Source organism: Cyprinus carpio, chromosome A20, assembly GCF_018340385.1.
Source record: "Cyprinus carpio isolate SPL01 chromosome A20, ASM1834038v1, whole genome shotgun sequence".
NCBI classification, from domain to species: domain Eukaryota; kingdom Metazoa; phylum Chordata; class Actinopteri; order Cypriniformes; family Cyprinidae; genus Cyprinus; species Cyprinus carpio.
Genome location: NC_056591.1, coordinates 16,608,288 through 16,632,658, shown reverse-complemented (window position 1 = coordinate 16,632,658; position 24,371 = coordinate 16,608,288). Strand labels below are relative to the sequence as shown.

General features: G+C 35.3%; 2 protein-coding genes across 3 annotated transcripts; both read right to left on the bottom strand.

Moving 5' to 3' along the window:
• Nucleotides 1-9,193: 9,193 nt before the first annotated feature.
• On the bottom strand, nt 9,194-17,184 carry LOC109112938 (Golgi resident protein GCP60-like). Of its 2 annotated transcripts, none has more exons than XM_042777849.1 (8): nt 16,847-17,184; nt 15,772-15,913; nt 15,308-15,448; nt 14,896-15,054; nt 14,425-14,599; nt 13,209-13,395; nt 11,604-11,867; nt 9,194-11,185 (listed from the first exon to the last, which is right to left on the bottom strand). In XM_042777849.1, exons 1-8 carry the CDS (start codon nt 17,115-17,117, stop codon nt 10,971-10,973), a joined length of 1,554 nt encoding a protein of 517 aa, XP_042633783.1. In that variant the 5' UTR covers nt 17,118-17,184; the 3' UTR covers nt 9,194-10,970. The 2 variants fall into 2 exon arrangements, with proteins under 2 accessions (XP_042633783.1, XP_042633782.1); XM_042777848.1 differs by having other exon boundaries at nt 11,604-11,888; nt 16,847-17,183.
• Nucleotides 17,185-17,864: 680 nt separating this feature from the next.
• LOC109112656 (C-C chemokine receptor type 6-like) lies at nt 17,865-24,268 on the bottom strand. The gene is made up of 2 exons (XM_042777847.1): nt 23,917-24,268; nt 17,865-22,691 (listed from the first exon to the last, which is right to left on the bottom strand). The coding sequence occupies exon 2, from the start codon at nt 22,683-22,685 to the stop codon at nt 21,564-21,566; it is 1,122 nt and encodes a 373-aa protein (XP_042633781.1). The 5' UTR covers nt 22,686-22,691; nt 23,917-24,268; the 3' UTR covers nt 17,865-21,563.
• Nucleotides 24,269-24,371: the final 103 nt, after the last annotated feature.

The window sequence follows — 24,371 nt, the reverse complement described above, 5'->3', positions numbered from 1 at the left end:
GGCTGTTTGCACACATTGGCTCTGTGCACTAAGATCAGCCAGGCACCATCATCATCCAAAAAAAATAAAAAATAAAAAAAAACATGTGGATGTGTCATCAGTGTTGTAAATACCATCATGACACTAATGCCCTTTCATAAGGCCACTCATACACATGTGAGAGGGCCTAATGCTGGGAAAATGACCTATTTAGCAGAAAGACTCAATCATACTTTAACATGTCCAGGCCTGACGTTATCTGACTTTAATCCTCATGGCTTTTGCAAACTTAAAATCCCAGCACTTATACGGCTGGATTTCCTTTTACAAAGGGATGAGAAAGGGAAGAAATGCAACTAAAACATTTTTAAATTGACATGAGGCTTTGCAGGTTTAAGTTCACTGTCTTACAACTATACTTCTTCTTTCTGGACTGTTTCCTAAATCTCAAGCTACAACAACAACAACAAAAGATTTTGATGCATTGATTTTAAAATTCTGTAATATCGACTGAACTATTTTCATGTTATGACCGTTAACTGATAAATGGCAAATATTAAAATTTCTAAATTATTTGGTCTACATTATTTTAAAATAAAACAACAACAAAAACTAACATCAATCATTTAAAATACTAAAAGTGAATTTAGGCACCATATTATAATGTACGGTATGAAAAAAGGGATATTAATTTTGAGTTTGCTAAAGAGTACATTTAACAGTTATTAAATTATTAGCATTTTAAAAATTAACTTTAAGTGAGTGAACTTTAATTTAAACATTAAGTTTAACTTTAGATGATAAAAAAGGTAATCAAAACGTAAAAATGAGGAGCACAATTAAATACCCAATACAGCTACCTGTAATAATACAGGCCAATATTCAGTATGATACTATTGAAGCCCATTTCCCACATGGTATAACTTTTTTTCTTTTTTTTTTTAAAGTGACTTTTTTTTTAATCTCACAATTCAGACCTTTTTCTTACAATTCTGGGGGAAATAAAGTCAGAATTGTGAAATATAAACTCAGAATTCTGACTTTATTTCTCTCAATTTTGAGTTTACATCTTTCAGTTCTGAGTTTACATCTTGCAATTATTACTTTTTTTTTAAATTCTGAGTGTAAATCTTCTGGGAATTTGGCCAAATTCAAAAAGGTAATTGCAATTTTTATTTTTCCTCACAATTATCTCACAATTTGGACGTTTCATCTCAGAATTAAATTATAAACTTGCAATTGCCAGTTAACATCTATCAATTCTGCAAAAAAAAAGACAGAATTGTGAAATATAAATTCAGAACTGTGAGAAAAAAAAATGTTGTCTGAATTGTGAGTTAAAAGGTCACAATTTCCTTTTATTTTTTTATTTCATGATGGAAACAGGCTTCTATATGATACTGATATATTGCAATCCCTAAAAAGATGATGTGACTAAAATATAGACATGAATAATTCAAAATTTAAAAAACATTTGGCTCAAAACAAAACATAAATACTGCAGAAATACAGAGCCAGTAAATCTTTCTTCTACTTATTACCACCATTGGTTTCAGGGAAAGTCTACAAATTCATGCAGATCAGAAAGAGACTAAAGTGTCATGGGAAACATAATGTATAATGAAGTATACTGGGAGTCAGTTCATTTGGTGGCCTGCTGACCAGGCTTCTGGGAATAGTTTTGCCCAACACTGATGAACATTTAAGGCTGTATAAGTGAGTTTCTATGAAAGTAGGCTGTAGGTACACTGAATTTGTGCATGTGTGTGTGTGTGTGTGAAACCAGCCATTCCTTTATACATCAGGGGCTGAGGTCTGGTGGTCAGGGAATGAAAGAATAGTTTTGCTGTTTTCCCCTGCCGAGTGCCCCGGATGGTCAAAGGTGACGATTTTCCCTGGGTCTGGCTTTGGATTTGGGTTGGACTTGGACCCAGGAATCCCTTCTGAGTCCATGCATACCAAACACACCAAACAAAAAGAGCAAATTCAAGAAAGAGAAGTAGAAAAAAGGTATTCCTGATCATGAGAAAAACAAGGAATTATGACTCCTAACCTGTGATTATTTTTATCGCTTAACTAACAAAAATGCTCACTTTAGCTGTTTATATAAATGCTCACACACACACACTGACATTGCAACCAGACAACGATAACAACCACAGCTAAATGAGTCCTAATTAGACCTCTGAGATTTGTAGTGTAAACATACAAAATCAGATAACATATCAATCGCCTGATCTCTAAACACACTGGTGTGATCATTTACTTACTGATAAACTGTAAGAAAGCAAACTAGAGCACTATTGTTTATGTGATCAGCTCCATCCTTTCAGACCATCATATGAGTGGAGCAGACACACGCATACTAAAAATATCCACAGAAGCAATAATTCCACAGCTCAGAAGGAGATTGTATGTGTGTTTGTGCTTGAAAATGGCCATAGTTACTGTAATAAAATAATGTGTTAGAACTCTAACAGAATTACATCTTCTAAAGAAGGTTATAAATCATGTTGTGAGCCAAACCATTATTGAACTGACTTGGTGTGGTCAAGTGGTTAAGACAATTTGGGATGGTAACCAAAGGTTGTAGGTTAGCTTTCAGCATTGTGCTTTTAAGCTCAACGAGCCTGTGACTGTTATTTTAAATACTGTATTGCAATTTGCTTTTAATAAAAGTACCTATTAAAATACTAATAGTATACACACTTATTAACCTATTAATGTCATAAATTAAAAAAAAAATTAAAAATTAAAAATGTTAAAAAAAAAATGTAAATAATTTTAAAATGTAAACAACACACAATCATGTACGTTTTGCCTTATAAAATGATGTCTAATGCAGTCTGGAAAAAATTAAGGAACTTAGGATCTCCAGCTTGATTCATCATCAGTCACATAATATTCCCAAAAAAAAAACAACACTTTGTATATTTTGTAAAAAAAAATGTTTATACGCTTAAAATTCAAAAAAAACAAAATAATCCACAAAATACACTACATTATTGTTTCTCCTCTATGCCCCGCCTTCCTGAAAAGCGTAATTTTTTACAAAGCTCATCGGTCTGAAAAGCGAGGTGTGCTCTGATTGGCCAGCTATCAAGTGCGTTGGGATTGGCCGAATGCCTCAAGCGTGTGACGGAAATGTTACACCCCTTACTACAATGTGATGTGTGTCCCGGTCAGAACACCGGCACTACAAGACAAAAACAATAAAACAAACTACAAACGAGCCATTTGTTGCATCCAGTAGCTGACCTTGACCTAACACCTTCAAGTTATAAGTAAACACAAACTTTGACTCCTGACCTTTAAAAAAAATAATAATAATAATTTCTTCATTTAAAATGTCAGATGTTTTACTTAAATATATCTGAATAACAAAGCTGGTCCAGGCCTATATTAGCTTTAGCCTACATTATATGAAAACAATAGCGCATTTCTGATTAACCTGAAGTCACAAACCAACCCAACATAACCGTCCCATTGACAAACATTAGTAATGTGTCAAATTCTAACTCCTTCCCATCTGAAACCATTAGCAGGATAAACAAGACATTAAAAGGGTCATATGATGCGATTTCAATTTTTCCTTTCTCTTTGGAGTGTAACAAGCTCTTGGTGCAAAAAGAAGATCTGTAAAGTTGCAAAGACTAAAGTCTCAAACCCAAAGAGATATTCTTTATCAAAGTTAAGACTCTGCCACGCCCCCCTAAAACGGCTCATTCAAACACGCCCCCACATATCTACGTCACTATGTGGAAATATTTGCGTAATGCCACCCAAATGTTCACGCTAAAAAAGAAGGCGTGGTTTCAGTGACCGCAGTTAGTGTTGAAGCGGCCATGTCAGGGAGATGCTGTGTGTATCTAGGCGAGAGCAAAAGCACTTTATTTGGCCTTCCGAAAGTAGATGCATTTAGGAATATTGTAAGATTACTTACAACAGAACAGCAACGCATTTTATGGACGACCGTTTTGTGAACCTAAGAGAGGAGGTAATTCTGACTTTATGACAATCTGGCACTTCTGAATCAGCTTCTGTATGTGTGTTTTGTTATTAAAGTATTTGCTATTGACTGTTCAAATGCGGAATTTTGTGCGTTGTGTGTGTGTGTGTGTATGTGTGTGTGTGTGTGTGTGTGAGAGAGAGAGAGAGAGAGAGAGAGAGGGTCACACAGCTAAGACATCCATCAATGAGCCTCACAACTGACTCTGTCACCCTTTACTCCTTAAACCTATAGTAAAAAAAATGACATTAAAATTAAGGACATTATTAACTGTCTTTACATTTATTTTGAAACATAAAGCTCGTGATTAGGGAAAGGGGAGTTACATTTCTGACGAGTGCTTGTGGTGTTCGGCTAATCACAATGCACTGGGTCAGTTGGCCAATCAGAACAGACTGCGCTTGTCAGAAGGAGGGGCTTTGTAGAAAATGATGCGTTTGAGAAAGGCCGGGGCATAGAGGACCGACAATAATGTACAGTATTTGAAAAATAATGTGTTTTTTGAACAGTAAAGCATGTCAACATATTTTGTTACACCAAATACACAAAATAATGATCTTTAAAAATGCATCATATGACCCCTTTAAGAAACAAGGAACAAGGAATGAATCAACTTTGTTTAACCAAATCTGGCATTATAAACAAACTGAGGTGCAGAGAGCCCAAACAAGCCTTCCCAACACTATTATCTCATACTCCTTCTCTTTCCTATATCAGAGATGTACATTAAAGATCATATAATTCAGTATCTACAACTTTCTAAAGACTAAATACCTTTCACAAAAAATTATGAAGGGCTTCATAAAATCAGGAAATGATCAGCGTGTTTCTCAGAGAAGGGAATTTTTTTAAACAAAGCATTAACACATGTTAGACTGCACCCCATGAACACAATCAAGCCTAGAAAAAAAAACAGTGAACCACCCCTTTAAAAAATTTAAAAATGAGATATGCATTTATACAAATTCACAAACAATTCACCAAATTGTAAAGTGTTTAAGATTGGCATGAGACTGTCTTAAGTCATACATCCTGTCTATTGTTACATGGTAATGTCTTAAGGGCAGGACACTGTTGTCCCTGGTGACACATGACATTGGCATCATTTACAGTATCACTTTAAAAGGGTCATGAACTGAGAAATCAAAATTCCCTTGATCTTTTAACATATAAGAGGTCATTGTACTATAAAATATCCTGTAAGTTTCAGAACTCAAAACTTTCTTGTTAGTCTAAAAATAGCTTATATTGAAGCCAGTCTTTCAAAACGACAGCTTGTGGAATGTGCCACTTTATGACGTAATAGTGTGGATGGTAACATACAAGTTTACATTATACAAATGTTCTAAAGACTGCTGAATATATGAAAGTATACAAGTATTACAGTTTGTATCAGTATGTAAGTGATGCATAGTGGAAGCAGGAAGGGAGCATAAATGCTTTCTTTCGCTCCAAAATCACTCTTACTCTCCAATATCACACCAATTAGCTTATGGCTAACTAATCATCTTTAAGCTAATGGATCATTTTGAAACATTTTTAGCTGAGGGGAATACGCCGCTATCATGCTCTGTTTTTAGGCTGATGGCTTATTTTGAAACCATTTTCAGTGGCCATTTCAGAAATATGGCCTACAATCTGAATCTAACTGGCCAAATTATATTTAAAACATAAGATACTAAATATTTCGTTTTGATTTAAAACTGCTGCATAAAAGCAATTGTATAACTTGTATAAAAGTAATAATAATAATAAAAAAAAATCCAGTTTGCTCATGTATACTGCACTTCTCCATTAATATACACTACCATTCAAAAGTTTGGGCTCGGAAAGATTTATGTTTTTGAAGAAGACTCTTATGCTCATCAAGACTGCATTTATTTGATGCAGTAAAAAACAGCAATATTGTTGAAAAAAAATAATACAATTTAAAATAACATTTTTCTATTTTTAAATATTTTAAAATGCAATTTATTCCCACTAAAGAAAAACTTATTATTATGCATCAATACTCTTGTCTTCAGTGTCACATGATCCTTCAGAAATCAATGTTAAAAACAGCTAACAGTGCTTTTTTGAAATATTGATTCATTTTCAGGATACTTTCATGAATAGAAAGTTCTTGTATTTTGTAACATTGTTATTAATGTCCTTACTGTCACTTTTGAGCAATTTAATGCATCCTTGCAATATTTTTAACAATGTCATTAATGTCACTACTGACAAATTTAATCAATCCAATCAAAACATGATGAAATAACCCCAGTCCTGGTGGAATCACCCCAGTCCTTTGAAGATATATAATATATAAAACTTTGAAGTGCATACATATAATATATATAGAGAGAGAGAGGGTGTATATAGAGGGGGTTTCTGCTGTAGGGGTGTCGGTGGGCGCAGATGGTACGTTAAAGTAGATCTATCATGTTTGGCAGAACTTCAGCCCTTAAGGGAAACTGCATTCTCTTCACCTTAAATCATTACACCAACACAAGGCCATGTGCTCGTCCCATAACATTCACACCCGCCTTTTGTCTTGCGGACCCAATCCATAGTTCATTTCGAGTGCAGCCTTTCAAACTTACATCTAGCATTCGATTTTCTATGTGTGCTGCTATTCCACATATGTGTTCTTCAGGATCAATAATCGCATGACACTTTCATCAATAAGTCATTAACCAGCATATTTTGCGACAGTGCTTAACAAATCCTTAAACAAACAAATACTTAAAAACATAAAGAAAAAATCAAATTCTATTCATTATGTACTGATGACCTGATATATTTTGTTATTGACTTGTTCATAAAAGTATTAACCGTTAAAGTAGGCAACAAGACTGAGTCTCCAAACTTACGTATTTTAATCGTTTTGCTATCAAAACTACGCAACTTCACATTGAATACCGCATAGCGCCAAACAATACTTGATGTCCTCCGCGTGATCAACACAGCCTGAGTCTCAATTCCCAGGAATATGTCACTGGCATGTCGCGAGAGATCGGACAGTTGATGTAGGATGCTGGTGAGCGTATGGCAACAAACTTCTTCCACAGAAGAGAACAAAACTGCTTTGCGAACCCTTCGCCCGTCCGGAGTCATGAAGGTCTTGTCGGAGCCATCGCTCCCTCTCAACCTGCTCACCAGCTGAGGCTCAACGGTTCTCTCGGGGAACGGCATTTTAAATCTTGTTTAAATTTGAGATGTACATCGGGTTTAGGCGATTTAAAATCCAAACGATGTATCCCAGAAGTTGCCGTGTGAAGAAGGTCTGTTTACAAAAGGTCCCGCCATAATTTTTTGAAAGATGCAGAAGCGGTCCGGGACGTTGCCGCTGGTGTTCGGGAGCATCGGGGAACATGAGTTTGAAAGCAGGCAGGGAGTCGAGACGAAACCGTGAAGAGCGAGTATATGGAAAACACGGAGAGGCTTCCAGCCACCTGTAGGAACTGGACCTGGATTGGCGAAATCACACAGCGTTGAGGGAGGGAGAGGTTACCTGCCTTTAAGCGTCTGCTGCGTGGAAAACCCGGGATGGATAAGTTACTGTGGTTCTCGCGGAATTCGAGCCTCTTTAATTGCATTTTCATGTATTTTGTTTGAATGTGCCTTAACATGTAACATTCTTAAACCAATGTAAATACTTAATCAGCATTTAATTAATACTGATTAATGTTTCTTTTTATTAGTATTTATATTTTAAATACAATATTTATTTTATATTTTATTCAAAGGGATGTCATATTTTATTCAAAAAATGTTGGCAGTCTTACAAAGTACATTAACTTAAACAGATTTAATTCTAAATATTATTTAATAAATAATATTGCATAAGACAAAAATTCATTTAAACCATTTAAAAAATTTTTATAAAAAAAATAAAATAAAAATAAAAGAATTATTTTCCATAAAAAGTGAAAGCCATAATTCATATATACACATAAAGTGCTTAAAGACAGTAATCAATAAGTTTGGTATGACTTAAGTTTAACTTAAAATAAGTTAAAATAAGTTTTAATAAACCACAGCGCTAAATATCAAAAGTTAACAGACAATTTATATACTTAAACATTTACAGTACAGTACAGTTCAATTGTACAGTATTTTATTAAGTATTAAGTAGTTTATTTACAGTTGTAAATTAGTTCTTAAAACTTTTGGAATCACAAAATTAATCACGGTTAATTATTTTAAAAATTAAATAAAATTAAATAAATAAATAAATTCTATAAAACCTATTTTGCTTGCGAAATGAACAAAAGCTGGTGTTTTGAAATGCCTGTTTAATATCTACACTATAGCGCCATCTTGTGGTTGCAAATGAAGTATTTTCTTAAAAACCCAGAGTGCCAGGAAGGATCCGATAGTTGTTTTTTTGTGTGTGTGTGTGTTCTGCTGAAGTGTTAAGGAAGAGGACTATTGTTTTTTGCGGCAATGGAAACAGCTGAGACAACATTTCTGGATGTGAGTGATAATACTCACTTTCCTGTTCACATTGAACCTGCTTAAACTTCCTTTTGCATTGGGAAATCATGACCTGTGGCTGACAGGACTACAGTGATAAGTCACAAACTGCTCCAAGCTACCATTATACTAGCCTGTTTGTTTGTACATACAGATTCATAAATGTATAATGAAATGCACAGATTTTTTTATGTTGACTTTTAATTGGGATGCAACTTATTGGTTCTTTAATGTATGAATGTATGCATTTAATTCACAAAATGTGTTTTTCTTTCCTGTGGGCATCTATCAATGTGGGCCATCAGCACAAAAAATAAAAAAGGGGAAAAAATTAAAATAATGTGACAAATAATTATAAAAATACAAAAATCCAGCACATCTATTAAATTATCAGCCCCCCAAAATAATGTATGTTGTGTAATGGATATGTTTAAAAAAAAAAAAAAAAAAAAAACTAACTAAACTTAAACACATTTTATCTATATAAAAACATTGTGAGGCTAGGTGCTTTTTAAAATGAGAGTGATATTTATTTTTACATAACTAAGTGATAGGGCACATTTTTGTTAAAACATTTTAGTAATAGGAGATTCAGTGGAAATGCTATTTTTTTTTTTTTTTTTTTAAAGGTGTAGAACATGTTTTACCCCATTTCTCAAGAATTAGGGAGACGCTAAGACATCGTCTGAGTATGTAAAACATGCACGTGACTAGAAGGGTATCATAAAAGAATCAAGACGTACATACAGAGGAACGCAAGTTTAATCAAATATACGCTTCAGGACACTCATCCTTGAACGCATACAGATCAGATCACACTAGCGAAACCAATACAAAAACACTTCTGTTCATGCCTTTATGGTCAGAAAGTCACTGGAGTTTCCACTTTAAATATGAAGACAATTTTAAAATCAGTTACCCTATTGCTCGTTGTCTTTTTCCCCAAGTGCTGCACTTTCAATACCATGCCAAACGTTACACTTTCACTATACAAAGGCCTGAAGTCAGTATTACACAAAGTGAAAAAGGAAAATACATGGAAAAAAATAAACACAGGAACTTTTGCAACCAATCAATTGTACATGTGACATTAATGTAGTCTTTGGACAGCGTTAGCACGATGGTCTCTATGAACACTGAATCATCACAGCTCTTAACACTCCAACACACTGCTTTATTCATCACGTGAACACAGTGTAACAGCATCTGTGCCTGTATATATGGACGATGTTTGATCACAGTTGGCTAGCAGTGGCTTGCATTGCACAGGAGTCTTTGACATACAATCATGAGCGCGACACATTTCACTCAACAATACAGCCAGTGATGAATCCAGAGTGGCTAGAGCAGATATTTTGGAAGAAAAAAAAAACTCAAATTCTCAGGAACTTCACTGTATTAATCTTCAATGCACTGAACAGGCAATAAATAACAGAAAATTGTTAATCAGCAACTCAAACGCAGCTTTTGATAGTTAGTCTCAATCAGCTATACAAACACTTCATTATTAATATAATGACAATGAGAGATGCTTGTTATTTCTGCCACAGAGAACAGAGTATAAGTGTGACGAGTAGAAATTTAAATCAATATACATTAAGTTTTAAGTTCTTACATGGCTGTTTGTAACTACACGCATTAAGCAACAAAGAAATGACCAAACTGAAAGGCAAGAATATTTCAAACAACTATTAAAAGTCAATACTGATAAATCTCGCATTGACGACAAATGCAAAAAAAAAAAAAAAAAAAAAAAAATCGAACACAAACAATAAATCTCCAGCTCTGTGGAAGCAGAAAAGCGAATGACGGAGAGATGAGATATATGTTATAGGACTTACAGACACAAGCATGACCCTACTCTACCACAGAGATTAATAAATATTAAACGTTTCAGACAATTCATCTGGTTTAGAAAATGCGGCAAAATCTCTTCTCGTAGCAGCCTCCAGATCCACCTTTGCAATGTTAGAAAAGTCCTTTCCATTCGTTTTATCTCACACTCACCAATGCACTTCAGTTCTGTGTGCTGATAGGAGGAAAACATGAGTACAGATGCACGCCATTGGCTGATTTACTCAGTGTTGACCTAAATAAGGAAGTATTCCAGGAGTAAGGCGTGTTAGTGTTTGCTCCGTTGTTAATTATCTTAACATGACATTTGTAGGCCGTTTTAATTAGGATACACTAATTTATCCTGTTCCTCTTTGGATGAAATTAGAAGATGGAGGCTGAAATTAGAATATCAAGCATAAAATCATAGAGTACATCTTTTAGAGTGCAAAACAGAGGTGCCAAGTACATGGCCCATTCCTACTGGACTCAAACAGCATGACAGACACACTCATGAAGTCTGCATATACCTCGAAACACGCAAGCACACACACTCATGTTAAATCTCTTTGTCCCTCACCCAGTAGTGGACATCCCATACATTTCCTTATGTTTGATCTTTCTTTTTATTCCATCTATTTTTTTACATACACGCACGCATTCCTGTCCCACAGTCTTGACTCCAGGCTTATCTGGTGTAATATACTCTGTAGTAGACGGTTTTAGACCTCCAGAGCGAGTAGGAGTTGTCAAACTTGAGCAAGTATATACCACGGCCGGGATACTGGTGACTCCCAGCGTACACCTCCTCATGACAGTCCCGCCGGTACACCGGCACTACCTCATCCACCTGCGGTTTCCCAGCCTCTTTCTTGGCTTTCTCATCCTCAGACTGGCCCTCACCTGAGAGAAAGACAACAGGACTTAAATCTACAATTCATACAAAATACACAAAACGTAACAACAGACAATTAAATTAATCAATCTATCTAAACTAACCGATAATTTTGTATATTTATTTGCGTTTTATATTTAATTTTGTTTAATACCAATAAATCAATCATTTTATGACCAATATTAAAATTCTATATATATAGTCTAAATAAAAAATAAACATTATAATGTACAGTATTAAAATGAGATTTGGCGCTTACAGATTCGCTAAAGATACATTTCGATCTGTTATTATTAGTGTCTTAATGTGAGCATTACATGGGTAAAATAAGTCATCTAAACGTAAAAATAGAAGAAATGAGCAAACGTAAATATCCAATATTAGCCAATAATATGGAACCAAAGAATCAAGGCATGCGTTCCTCACCTTCTTCATCCTCGCCTTCGTCACTAGACTCGCTGACGTGCACGCTGACTGATGCGTTAGTAGAGTCCGTCCATTCAAAGAAGACTCCGAAGCCAACGTCGTAATAGTCAGTGGCAAACTCCCAGAAGAGATAGGAGCCCTCCTCATGGGTGGGAACCCGGACGGTCACCACTTCCCCCCGGCCCACCGTGATCACAGAGTCCACATCCTGACGGATCTTCTCTTTAAAGTCTTTTATCTGCGGCCGGGTCCACATGGAGGGGGCTGCTATTACAGGTGGAGAGTCTGAGAACCAGGAATATGGTACATTACTCAATGTGAATTATTTTTATTATTTTAATATTTTAAATTAGAGCTGGGCATTGACACATTCCACATTTTGATTTGATTTCATATTAATTCACAAGCTTGCAATTCAATTCAGATCTCGATTTAATTTGATTGGATAGACTCGTGTGGATATACAGGTCCTTCTCAAAAAATTAGCATATTGTGATAAAAGTTCATTATTTTCCATAATGTAATGATAAAAAAATTAAACTTTCATATATTTTAGATTCATTGCACACCAACTGAAATATTTCAGGTCTTTTATTGTTTTAATACTGATGATTTTGGCATACAGCTCATGAAAACCCAAAATTCCTATCTCAAACAATTAGCATATTTCATCCGACCAATAAAAGAAAAGTGTTTTAATACAAAAAAAGTCAACCTTCAAATAATTATGTTCAGTTATGCACTCAATACTTGGTCGGGAATCCTTTTGCAGAAATGACTGCTTCAATGCGGCGTGGCATGGAGTTTTTAAAAGCCTCAGGAATCTTTTGCAGGTGTTTAGAGTTAATTAGTTGATTCAGATGATTAGGTTAAGAGCTCGTTTAGAGAACCTTTTCATTATATGCTAATTTTTTGAGATAGGAATTTTGGGTTTTCATGAGCTGTATGCCAAAATCATCAGTATTAAAACAATAAAAGACCTGAAATATTTCAAGTTGGTGTGCAATGAATCTAAAATATATGAAAGTTTAATTTTTATCATTACATTATGGAAAATAATGAACTTTTATCACAATATGCTAATTTTTTGAGAAGGACCTGTATATAGGCTGTTATAATAGGCTTTTTCTTAAGAGGAAATTGAGAAAAAAAGTGTAATAGCTATTTATTGTTCGAATTTTATAATAAGTTTAGACTTTTTTTTCACATCAAAAGTAACAAAGTACAAAGCTTATTGCAATTTATTGGATGCGTGGCAAGTTACAAATAATGTTTAGTAAAGTTTTGTTTATACATCAACTGAAAACAGCATAGACTAAAAGAGAGATTCTTGGCATTTAAAAATCAATATCAGTTATTTGAAAAGAGAACAGATTAAAATTATTTTCAACCCAGTCCTATTTTTAATTGAAATGTACCAGAAAATGAGATTCTATAGCATCCACAAATCCCTTAAATGATAATTAAAAAGCATTTGAAACCCATGTTCTTCTGTAATCTGACATACTGGAAATTCAGCGAGACAAAAATGTTAGACAAGACTTGATTTTACCCAATGGAAATAGACTGGATGCTAAAAAGTGGGTGCTGCATAGCAAAACTCACCAGTGGGTCCATTCTCAGTGACCTGGTCTGCGGGCTCCAGGTCCGGCTCTCGTTCTAAGCTGTCAGTAGTGGACTCTGCCTGGCCGTTCAGTGTGGGAGCCTCCTCTCCAGCAGAAGGCGCTGACACCTCACTGGCCTCTAATGTAGACAGCACTATAGCATCCTCCTGTTGTTTCTGCAGAGCAGCCTGGAGAAAACCGTGGAAACAATGGCATGACACAACTGTAAATAAATACATTAAAAAAAAAACAGTCCAGAATTATGATAAATTACATTCTAGAACTTGGTAAAACTAAATTTCCAACCTCGCTCTCTTTGAAATGATCGATTAAAACACCACTTGTCAAGCTCAGGAGCTACAAGCTGGACCAAGTTGTGAATTTTGTACACAAAAAAATAAATAAAATCAAAGTCCATTACATGACAATAAAACCAGTTTAGCTTTCAGTGACAGATGAGCAAAACACATTAAAATAATCTACTTGGTTACTGCACATCTGCAGAACAAATGCTACCACTGCAGTTTTGTTCTTTATTATACAGTCATTATTAACTGGTGGGTTGCAGGTCTGTTCTGATTGAGAATTATAAAATGTGACTAGTTACATAACAGTGCATAACAAAATAAACAGGCTTAGCTGAGGACATATACAATACCGTTCAAAAGATTGTGGCCAGTAAAAAATGTTTTTGAAAGAAGTCTTGTGTTCTTTACTAGGGCTGCATTGATTTTATCAAAAATACAATAAAACCATTTACATTGTGAAATATTTTACAATTTTTAGATCTCCATTTTAATATGCAATTTATTCCTGTGATGGCAAAGCTGAATTTTCAGCAGCTATTACTCCAGTCACATGATCCTTCAGAAATCATTCTAACATTTGATAATTTGCTGCTCAAGAAATATTATTTATATCCATGTTGAAAAATGTTGTGCTGCTTAATAACTTGTCAGAAACAGTGATCATTTTTCAGGATTCTTTAAATATTAGAAGGATCAAAAGAATAGTATTAATTTGAAATGGAGATATTTACTGTCACTTTTTTAATTTAATGCATCCTTGCCTAATAAAAGTATTGATTTCTTTAAAAAAAAAAAATTATACTGGCTCCAAACTTTTGAACAGTAGGGAAGTTTTTCAAACTGTAGTCATGGATCACAAAAGCATTGTAGACATGGGTGGGTCTGGGAGAATGAATCATGGGCTCTCACCTGCTGCTGAGCGAGCTGCACCTGATACAGCTGCTGCATGTACTGCTGATAGTGCTGCTCCTGCAGCTGTCGAATGAGGATGAGCTGCTGCTCGGGACTGTCGGGGTACTGCTGCGCTGCATACTGCTGGAACTGCACTGCTGTCTGCGCATTCAGTGCAGCCATGATCTGCTGCCTAACACATCAGAGAGAGTGAGAGAAAAGTAATCAAGCGTGTGGCTCACTGGGATTGCTTAGTGTACCCATACACTACATAACTTTGAAAATCTGAATACTACCACAAAAGATAACGTGTTCTAAAATCTGGTCAAAATAGGAAAATATTTTTGATATACACCGACTGGATGGAATCATACTCTGATTCTGGACAAAAGTTGTGTGGTGTATTCCAGCCTTGAGTTTTTCGTCACACATTTTCACACAGTGCTGTTTTACATTAGTTCTGGGATAATTAAAGCAGGTGTCACTCACTTCTGCTGCTCTATACGGAATCGTTCCTCCTCAACTTGTCTTCTCTCCTCCTCTTCTCGCCTCAGCCTCTCCTCTTCCTCATGCCTGCGTCTCTCCTCCTCCTGCCGCAGCCGCTCACGCTCCTCTTCCTCTCTACGCCGCTGCTCCTCTTCCTCCCTCCTTCTCAGGAAAAACAAGAGACCATACACAACATAAGAGACATCTGTGATGTTACAGAGAGTGTTCAGGTTTTCAGAGTTATTTAGGAAGAAGTTTATTTTATGTCAGCATGTCGGATCTCTGAAAGAATTCTATATCTCAAGAGAGGGGAGAACAGTAAATAAGTTGAATTTAAATAAGTGAGACACTAAAAAGGTGAGAAGAAATAATCGATAGAGAAGGAAAATCTATCATCTTTATCTGCAAGTCTGACCTCTTTCTCTCTTGCTCCTCCTTTTCAATCTTGTGTGACGTGACGAAAGGTGCAAATAAACTGCAACATTTATTTAACAGATTTACAAACTCCAGCATGGCCTCGTCCTTCTCCATGTTGCCCAAAGATGCCCATTCTTTTCTGAAAAAGTTACAATTGTTATTCCAGATCCCCATCTGTATATCCACAGCAAAATCACAAACTAAAAAATTTTTTATTAATCAATCAATAAATAAATAGCATTTAAACCCTGTATTTATATATATATATATAAAACACTTCCTATTTATTAAATGAATAACTTTTAATGCATTTAGACATTGATTTATGTAAAAAAAAAAAAAAAAAAAAAAAAAAAACCTCAAGGAAAATTCACTAGCACTAAATGATATTCATAAAAAATTGCTAATGTGACTCCAACAGCAGGGAAGTGCAGTAAGGTCAAAGATCAAATCGATGCTTACCTGCGGTCATTTCCCAGCACATCGAAGAAGCCCACCTCAGGGGAAGCATCTGGGTTGTAAGGGCCCTGCAACACTTGCTTGTGGAGGGCAACCAGACGGAGTTTATCCTCATAGGTCGGGTGGAATGCTTTCCCATCTTTCTCTGAGGGAAAACAGTGCAAAATGATGGATTTCAAATTTCAACTGGCTCTCATTACATTAGAAAAAAAAGATTTCCAAACTTCTTTGTCAGCCAAATCACTCTGATGCTAAATATTTACTTGACGTAAACCCTGAGACAATATTTCACATGCTCATGGTTCTCTGATCAGTCCCATGAGATGCATCTTTTTTTGTTGTTGTTGTTCTAAAATGATTTATTTCATTTTAAAATTAAGATTGATTTAATTAGTAGCTTTACACCAACTCACAAAGGCAAATCCCAGTTTAGTCAAAGCCATGAAAAGATGATTATGATTTTTCTGTAAATTGTGCATTAGAGTTTTTTTTGTGCACATTTGCTTTGAACGTCATGCACCAGATACATAAGACACCTTAATGCTCAGCTGGTATCTGAAACATCTTGAACAGTACATTAGTTGTGCATTAATTAGAGAGCACTTAACAGACTATTGAGCTGATGGACACACAAACAGAATGTATTCATCAGCCCACAGGCAAGAAATGGGTGTAGACCTGCGGAAAGGACTAAATATTTTATTGAACAAAATTTACAGCGCTGGTTTTACCGTCAAGGAGACCTACCTAGTACAGCACTAGTGGTTCACTAGTCTACTTTGAATATTTCTGCCATCTCTCATATAGAGTCACTTTGATTTAAAGTCAGGCACATGACACTCAGTGGTGCTGTCACCGGTTGGGGCAGGCAGTTTCTCTAGAGGTTCCTAACCCTGAACACGGCGACCTATATAAGCAGAACTTTTCAACAACCACCGATAACCGAAACAGGCAGGACAGCGACTTCACTAAATCGAAACAACACCGCGAGATCAACCTGTGACACAGATGTGACAATGCTCCTGCATGTTTGTGTTCAATCGATGTCTATTCGTGTGTATAGTGACATAAGCCTTACCTTTAAAGAATCTGAGCGCCAGTCCGTAGAGCTCGACTAAAGAAAAGCCCCATTTCCTCTCGATCGAACCGCTGCTGGCAGGTTCGCCCTCCTCCCCATCTCCGCTCAGCTCAGGGTTCCCCGCGCTCTGCCCCGCCGGCTGGCCAGCGGACGTCTCGGCCTGTTCCTGTTCGCCCTCGGAATCCGGGCTCAAAGTCAAACCGTCGATAGACACTTCGAGCCGGCTTGAATTTGCACTGTTGAGGTCGCCGCTCTGAACCTCTGTCGCCATCGTGCAGAATGTCAGCTGAAGCAGCCACGTACCTACTTCCGTCCTGCTCCGCCGGAAATTCCGGCAGCATGACGTAGAAATGTTCGAATATAAGAGCTTCAAACCCTTGAAATATTATAATGCAATGTTTATTATGACAGAAGTTCCATATACAAAACATAAAAAGGTCTGACTCAAAAGGATTTTTTAAATGACTTGGATTAAACAATATCGTATAATAAAGTAACAATCTCGTAATGTTTTACATAAAAGCTGTTCGATACCATATATTTATATATAAATGATTTTATGTTTTATTTAAACATAAAATAAAATGTTCTATTTGCATAATTTATCACTTCCATTTGCACATTTATCAATATAAATCACATTTGGGCATGTTTTCAATGTATGCTCTAAATACAAAATAATAATAATAATAATAACAACAATAATAATAATAATAGTAATAATAAAATAAAAAATAAAAAAGAAGAAAATAAAATAAAAAGTTTAATAATAATAATAATGACTAACTATTTACTGATAAATATGCAAAATACTCATCACTTATAGTAAGACACAATTCCCCTTAAAATGAATAAAGAAAATAATTAAATAGGCTATACTTTAATGTTTAAAATTACCAAGACTTGCATAAGTAATTTGACAAAAGACAAAACACACAAAATTCAATGATAAAAATTATAATATTTTGTAAATTTTATTTTATTTTAATTTGATAAAGAACATCATACAGCTGTTTAATGACAAGATGTAGGCCTGGTTACATCAAATTGTTCAAAATACCATAGATACTGCAGTTATTGTGACCACAATAAAACTGTTGTTCGGTATTATAAAATTCGCTATTAGTCATCATGTCTAAATAAATAAATGAAAACAAATAACAATAATCTAAAAGTTTTTTTTTTTTTTTTTACTGTTTGAACAACACCACATTTTAGGTTAAGCTGTTTTATTTTATTTTCCAGTATTAACAATAACTGTATTAATTAATTAACTACTTAACTGGTATTTTGGTAGTATATGTGGTATTATGGTTATTTTATAAGGGTAGGTTCCAACAAGTGCAGTTATGTCAGATGCTTAGACAGCTGTTTGTGAACTGCATGTAAAGATTAGCCTACTAAAAAAAAAAGAACTGGTGAACATCCATATTCATGTTCTCACAAACCATACTACGGTAATCTTATATGGTATAAACCGCTGATTTGACCATCAATGATGATATTTTTTTTTTTTTAAGTACAAAGTTTTTTTTTTATTATTATTTTATTTTAAGCAACTGCTTATACTTTTGTTCATAGAGGCGTACTGCATCCCTCCAACGCATGAGTGTAGTTACACAGCCTATCCAGCAGAGGGAGATTCAAACTATAACCTTGAACTTGAATGGAACCTTGAATTGAAATTTACAAAGAAACTATTACCTAATTTCTGCCAGTAATCACATTGTCCTCATTAAAACACTGTCTAAATACAACTAATAAAACTGACCACATAATAACCATTTGATGCAATGACAATAACTTAATTTCAGCTTTGACTACAACAAGAAAACCTTTCAGCAAGACAACCTAAAGCAGAACCTTGATCCTGCCTTATCTCTCCCAACTTGAATTTTAGGAAACAACCCAGAAATATAGAAAGAAAACATAGCATTGATCTTGGGGGAAAAGGAGAAAAAAATCAACACGTAGGCCTAAATTCAAACGTAAACCCGTAACCTCGAATTTAGGGGGAAAGAAAGACAATAAACGTGGAAATACACAATAAGCAAATATTCAGCGCACATCTGAATCACATCAACCAATAAGCAAACATGATAAAGCTAAATTTGGGAATGCAAAGAAAATAATGAAAATTGGGAAGGCTATCTTAAAACCTGTAAATTATGAAGTAAATGCAGAAAATGCGAAACTAAGCAAAGAGAATTAACTTGTTAATGGGACATTTAATAGAAGAGAGAGAAATAAGGTAGCTAAATATACGGGAAAAAAAAACTAACTAAAACTTGAACAGAGAGAAATAAAAAAAAAATAAGAAAGAAAGAAAGAAAGAAAGAAAGAATTTGTTTACTCATCTGATTCGTGTATACTCAATAGGCATAGTTCAATCCATTTTGTCCAGCTGCTCGCTTTTTATACATTTTCATGCGTTTGCTTGTTCTACATCAAGTGATGTCACTATTGCGACGTCATAATAGTATTCCAAAAGCAATAGCATTCCATTCCATTTGCATTCCAGAGTAGTCAAGTTCGGTTCACTATCCAGCGAACGCTCAAATGATGCTACAGCGCGTGTTCTTCATTCCATTAAAGACAAGTGAATGATTCAATCTATTACCTAGCCTACTAAAAAAAAAAAAAAATGCTTTCGAACCAGAAGCAGTCGTATTTTAGCAAAGCCAAGTTATTAATCTGAACCGTTTCAATCGTATCACAGGTTATTTTATTTAGGCTACTTCATTCGTGATACCTTTGTACTGTAAATGTAAGTGATTCACCGAGTAGCCTAAACATAATTTACCGGGTAGCCCATAAACATATAGACAGAAGACACTTAGCCAGCATTATGACAGTAGATTGTTAGAATGTGGTATATTAACCCCAGTAATTTCTTTGTATCGTTTTGTAATTTCTTTCTCAAGCCAGTCCCTTACCAACAAATATGAAATCTCAGAGAATAAAGATGTTTTTGTTGGTTATGTTAACAGATATGTACACGATAGGATTGTCCCCGATGTTTTAATGAAATAATAGCTTACTTGAAAATATGTTAATGTTTGTCTTTCTTTTCTGTTTAATTTTATAGTTTGTTGGTATGGAGCATCAAGTATAAAAAATAATTTAAAAGTAATTCTCTTGACACTGTGCTCTCATGCTCTTTAATATCAATAGGGGGCAACAGAGGATGCTTTTACTGAGTCCTCAGCACTCACCTCAATTTCTTCAGCCAATTTTAACATGGACAGCGTTAAACAAAAAGCATTTTGTGAATCACATAATCCTTTTTAACTTAATAGTTCTCCCAAATATGATATGACCATCATTTCGTTGCAAACAAATTATTTTCTGTGAAAAACAGAAGATATTTCGAAAAATGTTTTGAATATTGTATCCATACAGAGCAAGTCAGTGGGGTCCAAAACAACACTGGACATTAACTTTTTTTTTTCTTAAAAAAAACGAAGCTTTCTAATACTTTCTAAATGTGCCTATCATTCATTTAGTCTGATGAGTTCTTCATTGCATTTTGTGTTCATTCCACTGTATATCCAGTTCTAGAATTACAGACTGTAGAAGTGAGATATGGCAGTGACAAAACAAATAGAAGTACATTGTTCTGTGTTTGCTTCAGTAATGGAGAAGTTCTTACTTAAGCAAGCTATAACTAATGTAGGTCAATTCTGTGAAACTTACACATAATGAAAAAATGTCCTATTTAATCAAATGATTTTTTTTTTTTTTTTTTAAAGCTATAGCAGTAAAACGATTCTGTCAGTAATTATCAGATATGTAAAAGACAACTGTTTGGGGGAAGGAACTAGTATTTCTAGAGGACTGTTCTGCAAAAGGGTTTGAGAACCTGTATACAGGTCAAAGATAAGATAATGTTTCAAAGGTCATGGCATGTGCAAGACTTTCAATATCATTCAAAACTTGTGATTATTTTTAAAGGATTTTTTTAAACTTATGAAAAAACAACAACAAAAAATTTAACCAGATGAGAAATAAATTAGGCATGCATTATTGCAGCACAAACACATACAAGGTTAATAATAATAATAAAAAAATAAAAATAACCTAAAAGGTTATTTAAAAAAAAAAAGAAAAAAAAAAGTTGGTGAGTCTCAGTTGGTGCACTGGTTCTCATTACTGGATCTCATTTCAGGATGTTACCCTTGAGTTTTTAGTTATTGTGTTGCAGTATTTTGCCTAATTTATTAAGATAAAACTTACAGTGTTTATATCTCAGATACATTAGGAAATGTTAAAGATTCTATGTACAAAAGGTAAATAGTACATATAGAAAAATAAAAACAATCTGCATTAGTACTACATATGGAGCATGTCAATTACAAAATTCATTGATATAAAGAAGGCTTTTTACACTCTGCTGTTTTAACACATAGACAAAAGGAATGACCATCTCCCTTTATGATTTGTAACTGGAATAATTTCTTAAAAAAAAAAAAAAAAGATTTTATCCATCATTTACTCAACCTCATGTTGTCCCAGTCAAAAAAAAAAAAAAAAAAAAAAAAAAAACCTTACAAAAAATAAGTATGACTTTCTTTCTTTTGTGGGACACAAAAGACAGTGTCATACAGGTTTGGAACAACATTAAGGTGAATAACTGATGCCTGAATTTCCATTTTGATCAGTGCTAATCAGTCTGTCAGTCACAATGCTGGGCACTTTGCCCTTAATTAGCGCATTATCACATGGTAAACGAAGTGCCATTGTCATTGTACGAGCCATCCATAGAGCGGCGAGTGGAAATGTACATTTCAGTGGTGGCCCGCGAGGAGCGTCTCGCTGACATGTAGTTCTTCCCCACGCACCAGATGTCCCGTAGGATCTTCCGGAAATGGTTTCTGAAATTCACTCCAATGAAGGCATACAGCAGGGGATTGAGACAAGCGTGCAGATACGCCAAGCTTTTCGTGATGGTCATGGTCAGCGCAAGAGAGTCCTCATGGCTGCATTCCTGAAGTTCAAAGATGTTGATGGTATAATACAACAGCGCCATATTATAAGGCATATGGCAGACTACAAACACAAGGACCACAGTGAGGACCACACGCACTGCCTTGTGTCTCTGAAAGTTCTTGGCCCGAAGGAGGGTAACAATGACACTGGCGTAACAGAATCCCATGATCAGCAGAGGTAAGAAGAAACCCAATGCAATCTGAGAGCTGGGCACCACAGTTTTCATCACACGTGCAGTTTTGTTTGACTTAAACATGAAAAAGCACACATATTCCTGTTCGTTACTGCTTAAAATGCTGGATTCCAATGGGCTGGGTTGGTAGCGCTCATAAAACATGAAGGTGGGCAGTGACAGCAGCAAGGCCAACAACCAGACGGCTGCACAGATCAGGTGGCTGTAAAGCAGAGTGCTTGAACGCAGCCGGTAGGACCGGCGGGCCTGTACGATGGCAAGGTAGCGATCTCCACTAATGCAAGCCAGGAGCAGCATGCCACTGTAGAGGTTCACGCTGTAGATGCCACGCAACAACTTGCAAGACAAGTTCCCCATGGACCACCCGTGCTGCTCGCTGTAGATTATCAAAGGCAAGGCCACCACAAACAGGATGTCAGCGATGGCCACGTTCAGTAAGTACACGTCAGTCATGGACTTGGTTCGCTTGTAGAGAGCGTACGTCACAATTACGAGGGCGTTGCCAATGAAACCAGCAAAACAAATGATGGGGTGAACAAAAAACTGGAGGAGGTTTTCCATGTCATGATTGCGGTCCATTGAACAGGGTTCCACGATTTCATAGTCGGTGTAGTTGAGGTCTGTGCTGTTGTATTCATATTCATCCATTTTCTCCATTTGAGACTGTAAAGACAGTAAGAAAAAAATCTAAATGAATTGGGAAAATTATTAATTTTATTGCTGAGGTCACTTGTCATGATGAAGCTGCCTGAATGAAATTAAACCATTTACTACGACTTTTGCCTCAAAAAACTCCTAATTTGCTGCTTATTAATAGTTAGTAAGGTGGTTGTTAAGTTTAGTTACTGGGTAGGATTAGGGATGTAGAATATGGTCATGCAGACTATGTGCTTTATAAGTACTAATAAACAGCCAATATCTTAATAATAGTTATGCTAATAAGCAACTAGTTAATAGTGAGAACTGGTCTCTATACTAGAGTGTTACTGCTTGTTTAAATAATAAAGAAGAGATTTGTTCCTAATTTTCCCTAAGAATGCATAGGCAGAAGTTTGTCATCATTTTTCTACGGCCATATAATATTCTGTACAAATCTGTGAGTGTGAATTATAAAACAGAAAAACTCTCAGTGCAAATGTTGCTTTGTAATTTGACATTTTACCTTTACAGAAAGAGGAAATCTGCAGAAAATTAGGTCACGGACATATCAAGAGATCCAACGCATACAACAAATATTAACTGGCCATTAGTCTTGAAGATGATGTTAGTTTAGAAAAGTGTAGCATTTCTCAACCAAATTACTTCTTTCCACGCATTCATAAGTTTTATAACAAGCATCAAGTGTGAAAAACTAGGCAATTGATAACGTCATGTTTCATAGGTTCAAGAAAACACATTCAGTTTAAAAAAAATAAAGGCTGTCTTAATTAAATAAGAACACATACAGTATGTCCGCTTCATGTACACAGGAAAAAACTGATGGAACTGAAGCATAAAAACATTTCCAGACAAGGTTTTTTTTTTTTTAATGTTTTTCGTGTATTCGCTAGCTACTGGCATACCTTAGAATCAAGCAAATTCATTTATTGCTATGAAAAAGATCATGCTGTCTATCTATATATTGGTTTATAGCGCATCAAACGTTGTCCTTCTCTCAGTGGGCATATATCAGCTTTTATACTGCATCTCAATTAAATGCAGATCCTGCACACTAAAGCCTTCAAACTTACATTGATTCAAATTTGTTACCCACAACACCAAGACTAACATAAATAATTTATCTCTAGTTCAGGTAATTACATACATCGGTATTAAAACAAATAGGCACAAATAAGACTTATGTTTCAGTCTAAAAATTTAACATGTGACTTAAAAAGAAGTGACTTACCAGTATCTACACAAACAAGTCTAATGGAATGCAGTGACAGGTTTCTGTTCCTTTTGGTTTCTGAAGAGGAAAGGCAAGTTGGGAACGGCTCAGCTGCCTAATAAGAATGACAATTATCAGACCTGAGCGAAAGGCGGCACTTCACTGCTGCTCAAAGAGCGCCGTGTAGGAACATGTAGGTGTGAGTGTGAGACCGTCAAAGCTGTCTGACACACGTGTGCTGTTTAGAACAGATTATGGTTTCATGTAAAAGGTTGGCGCTACACCTCAAACAGAAATACCCAACATTCACTTTTAGCACTTTATTCATTGTTGAAGATTAATTTCACTGTGATTTCTGTAACACTGTCACTGACATTAAAACTGTTACACAACTCAATGACTTGGGTATTATTTTCAACAGAGAACTCACAATTTGCTACCTTTTCATTTCTGTCCTTTCGTTTTTTTTTTTA